This window comes from Fukomys damarensis, unplaced genomic scaffold (assembly GCF_012274545.1).
Source record: "Fukomys damarensis isolate Sample0158 unplaced genomic scaffold, DMR_v1.0_HiC HiC_scaffold_16, whole genome shotgun sequence".
NCBI lineage: Eukaryota > Metazoa > Chordata > Mammalia > Rodentia > Bathyergidae > Fukomys > Fukomys damarensis.
In genome coordinates this window covers 74366377-74371108 of record NW_022900928.1, presented here as the reverse complement: position 1 = coordinate 74371108, position 4732 = coordinate 74366377, and the positions used below count along the sequence as shown (strand labels likewise).

Here is a 4732-nt window from a genome sequence, read left to right as displayed (position 1 = left end):
CACACCCCTTCCCACCCCCATCTGGTGTGCAGCGAGGCGAAGGCCAATCAATAATGCATGGCTACATGAATAACCAGCATGATAACCACTTATTTGGGAAGATGTAATCAGGACCCATTCTGAGGGTGGATGTTTGTGTGTGTGGATGTGTGTTCGCCTGAGAACTCCCACAACACCGCCCCACTCCCTTCTCCCCAAGACTTGCGCTCTGGCTAATCCAGTATCCCCCAAACACAATGCCAGAGAAGCAAGAAGGACAGGCTCAGGCCTCGCACAAGGGTTTGGTTTTTTGTTGTTGTTTGTTTGTTTGTACCGGGTATCGAACTCAAGACCTTGCTTGGGAGGCAGGTGCGGTGCCACTAAGCTAAATCCCCAGCCCACACGAGTGGGTTTTTGAGGAGATCCTCCCTCCCAGTCTCGATGCCTCGACCCGAGTTCTATGTACTTGATCCTAAAGTCCAGAAATGCTCGTTCTCAAATGTGGTCACACTTGGGAATCCTGAGGGGAGGTTTTGAAAGTCCTGAGACCTGTCTGGGGCTCACCCCCAGCCAGAGATTGGGGCTGAGTGGGCCAGAGTGCACCCTGGCCGCAGATTTCGGGACGCTCCCCAGAAGAGTATAACATGCAGCTGAGGTCACCAGGCCCTGTCTCAGACCCAGCAGAGGTCAGTGTGGAGGGAGGGAAACGTCACATCCTCTGTCAGGCCTGAGAAAGCTCCCACAGAGGAAAGGGTCTGGATTCTCATCGTCTGACTTCACTGACTTCCACGGTCCTGCGCCTCTTGGTTCAGCCTGGGGGATGCTGAGAATGGACCAGGTGTGCCCGTTTCTCCTAAGGCTTTGGTGTCCTGGGCCTGAGCTCCTCCCTCGTGGGCACCTCCTAGAGGATCAGAAGGACAGGGCAATGGCCCAGCCTTCTGGCTGGTGAGGATAGCTGCTTCTCCAAGCCCCAGGCCTCTCTCTGCCCAGCCACGGCAGGGAGGTGAAATCACTCTCATCAGCCTCTAGCCACACCCACAGCCACTGAGGAAGAGCTCTAATTAGCCCCCACCCCTGCTGTTGGACCAGCTTGTGCCCAGGAGGCCACAGCACTAATGAGAGCCTTGGGGTGGGAACCGTCCAGTCCTCTTATCTCCAGCCCATGGCCACCTGCTTCCTTCAGGCCTGGAAGCTCCAAGGCCTCTTGGGAGGCCTGGCTTGAGAACCCAAGACCTGCAGGGTTGGCCAAGGCTGACTTCCTCCCTGGACCAGGATCAATGCGGAGCCCAGGCAGCAATCCCTGCGGGATTGGTTCTCCTCAGGAAATGGTACTGCTGGTTGTTTATGCCAGGCCAGGCCTCTTCCAGGGCTAGAGAGAGCAGTCAGGGTGACTGGTCTGGAGGTTTATTGCCCTGGATACCGGCCTGGACCCTTCCTTCCCTCCTGAGCTTTAGGAGAAGCCTGAGTGAATGGAGAACTGGTGACTGTCAAGGAGAAGGAGGATAGAAAGGCAAGAAAACAGGCTGGGCCCACCAGCTGCAGTGTGCAGCTCCAACCCCTCCCCCATAGGCCACAGCCGGACACTTGCTGAGTCTGGGTGGAAGGATGGGCTTTCTCGGCAGGGGCAACCATGTGAGATGACCCTGCATGCTGGCCTCGAAGCCCATAATCCACTTGCCCTTCGCTTGCTGTGCACACTCTCAGCCCACACTTCTGGTGTGTCAGGGCAGGCCCTCCCAACCCTGCTCAGGCAAAGGGAGACAGGGGCCTCGGACGGACAGTCTCCAGCAAGCCCTCCCCTCCTGATACTTGTCCTGGTCCTCAGTGTGTTCATGAGCGTAAGCACTGCAAGAGGCTGTGGTCCTCAGCCAAGTCACTGGACCTCTCTAGGCCTCTGCACTACATGGTGCTCAATCGTCCACCATGGTAAGCACTCATCCTATAGCGAGCTCATGGCCGTCCGGAGATCTGAGTGTCGTCCATTGGGACCAGCAATGCTTGTGGAGCTGCTGCCAGGCACAGGACTCTGGGCTGGACCTGCAGGGGTCTCGTCCCACAGGGTGCTCCCATGCCTTCCCCCAGACAGAAAGCAGGGAGCCAGGTTGACCAATGCCTGTGCCAGTCCAAGCCACTGATTTTTATGGGTAATCAATTGGGGTAAAGGCAAGCTACCCTCAAGGGCAGGACTATATGGGAAGATGCAAAGTGGTGAGGTTTCTATGGAAATTAATGTAAGCAAGACTGGTAAAGGGTGAGACAAAGCATTCCTGAAGTAGGAACAGAACAGACAAATGTATGGTTGCAATTAGAACATTGTCCTTCTAATAAGAAGGTTTTAGTCATGGGAATGGAATTTGGGTGCCAGTTACGCTGACCTTGGCACACAGGCTTCCAAGGGGCTCACTTCTATAGACAAGCCAATCGTGGGGTTGCCTCTCCACGCCTGCACTGTTTACCTCCTCTTTGGGCATGATCAATAATGCAGTCTCCCAAAGCCAGATATCTTGCTCTGGCTCTGCTGCATATTGATCTCGAGCAAGTCACTTCATCCTGCTGAGCCTCAGTTTCCAGATCTGACTACTTGGGATATAACAGTGTTTGCTTTGCAAGAGTGTCTGGACGTTTTATTAAAGTGATGGTTAGTATTTGTCAACCTCTCCATTAGGCCCACCCAGCCCATGGCCCTAGGGAAAGGCCACCCTGCCTGACCCCTCTGCTCTTCCCCTGCAGTGCCACCCGATGACCCTGTCATCCTGGGGGGACCTGTGATCAGCCTGCGGGCCGGGGACCCCCTCAACCTCACCTGCCATGCGGATAACGCCAAGCCTGCGGCCTCCATCATCTGGCTGCGGAAGGGAGAGGTCATCAACGGGGCCACCTACTCCAAGGTGAGCCTGGCAGGGTGGGCAGGGAGGGGCGGTCGCCAGGTCTGTCCGCAGCTCTTCTCTGTCTCTGCCTTCTCATTTTTCATCTGGTTGACTGTGTCTTTTTACACCTTTCATCTATGGCACTTTGTCTCGCATGCCATGTTTTTCCCACTAGAGTCTCCCTCTCTGTCCCAAGCTGACTGCTGGACAGGGTGAAAACCCCAGAATAGGACATGGTCACAAGAGAAGACTCAGGGGCACATAAAATGCAGGAGGATAAACCAGGTGTGGTGGTACACACCTGTAATCCCAGTATTTGAAATTCTGAGGCAGGAAGATAGTCATAAATTCAAGGCCATTCCGGGCTACATAGAGAGACTGTGTCTCAAAAAAGAATGAATAAAACAGGATGCCACTATGATCTGAATTGATTATGTCCTCCCAAAACTCACAAGATGAAATCCTAACCCCTACGGGGATGGTTTTAGGAGATGGGGTCTTAGATCCGTGATTGGATCGTGAGGGTGGGGCTGCTGTGAATGGGATTAGTGTCCTGATGAAAGAGGCCCAATGAAGACCCCTTCCCTGTTCCACCATGTGAAGAAGACTCAGTGAGAACACATTTGTCTACAAACCAGGTTTCTAGCTCCTTCCTATAGTGATACCTTGATCTTGGATTTCCTGGCTTCAAGAACTGGGAGAAATACATTTCTGTGGATTATATGCCACCCAGTTTATGGTCTCTTGATATAGCAACCTGAATAAACAAGACAGATACCTAATTAAATTTGAATCTCAAAAAAAGTAAGTAAATTTTTAGTGTAAGTATGTTCCAAATATTCCATGGAATATATTAATGGACCACATGTACCCTAAAAAATTATGCCTTGTTTGTCTGAAACTCAGATTTCACTGGGCATCTTGTATTCTTAGTTGCTAAACCTGGCCTCCTCCCCAGGGCTGCCAAGTGAGACTTGTTAGGTTCTGCTGCATCCTGCATCCTGACTCAGGGCCCAGGCAGTTAGAAATCCATCCCACATCTCTCACCATGCGGTGTGCTCCTGTGTTCTTCCTTAATTCACATAGGCACCATGGCGGTAAGTGCTTGAACAGGCCTCTGACTTAATTTTTTTTTCCCTGTTGTGGGGGTAGAACCCAGGTGCACTCTACCTCTGAGCTACATTCCCAGTCCTTTTTATTTTTTATTTTAAAACAGGTCTCTCTAAGTTACCTACTCCGGCCTGGAATTTGCAATCCTCCTGCCTCAGCCTCCCAAGTAGCTGAAATTACAGGAGGGTAATACTATACCCAGCAATATTGTCATTGAGTTTGTGCATGTGTATGTCAGACAGAGTGTGTGTGTGTTTTATAATATTTTGACAGCTCGGGATTTGGCAGACCCAGGAGTGGGATGAGCATACTCCGGCCTGGAATTTGCAATCCTCCTGCCTCAGCCTCCCAATTAGCTGGAATTACAGGAGGGTAATACTATACCCAGCAATATTGTCATTGAGTTTGTGCATGTGTATGTCAGAGAGAGTGTGTGTGTGTTTTATAATATTTTGACAGCTCGGGATTTGGCAGACCCAGGAGTGGGATGCCTCTCCCAGAGCTCACGAAGTCCTACAGGAAGCAAATAACTTCCTATTGAGGCCATCCTCAAGTGAAATAAATAAGAGACACATGTGTAAATACCAAATAGTTTCTCTGCTGTGAAAAAACTAAAAGTATAAATGGTATAACTGTATACAAATTGTATAAGTGATAATGTGAAATAGGAAGTAAAGGACTAAAGGTGTAGGGGAAATGGGAAGGGTAGGAGAAAGGAAAGAAGGGACAAGAAAAAATATGAGAAAAGGAAAAAATGGGAACAATAGGGGAGGGTG

The 4732-nt window shown here is 50.9% G+C and overlaps 1 protein-coding gene across 6 annotated transcripts in view; it reads left to right on the top strand.

Moving 5' to 3' along the window:
* The window catches only part of Kirrel3 (kirre like nephrin family adhesion molecule 3), a 569052-nt gene that overhangs the window by 523022 nt on the left and 41298 nt on the right, over positions 1-4732 (top strand). For all 6 annotated transcript variants that reach the window (XM_010628629.2, XM_010628628.3, XM_010628633.2 and 3 more), the window contains one exon: positions 2710-2867. In XM_010628629.2, coding sequence (XP_010626931.1) covers positions 2710-2867 — 158 coding nt within the window. The remainder of the gene's footprint in view (positions 1-2709; positions 2868-4732) is intronic.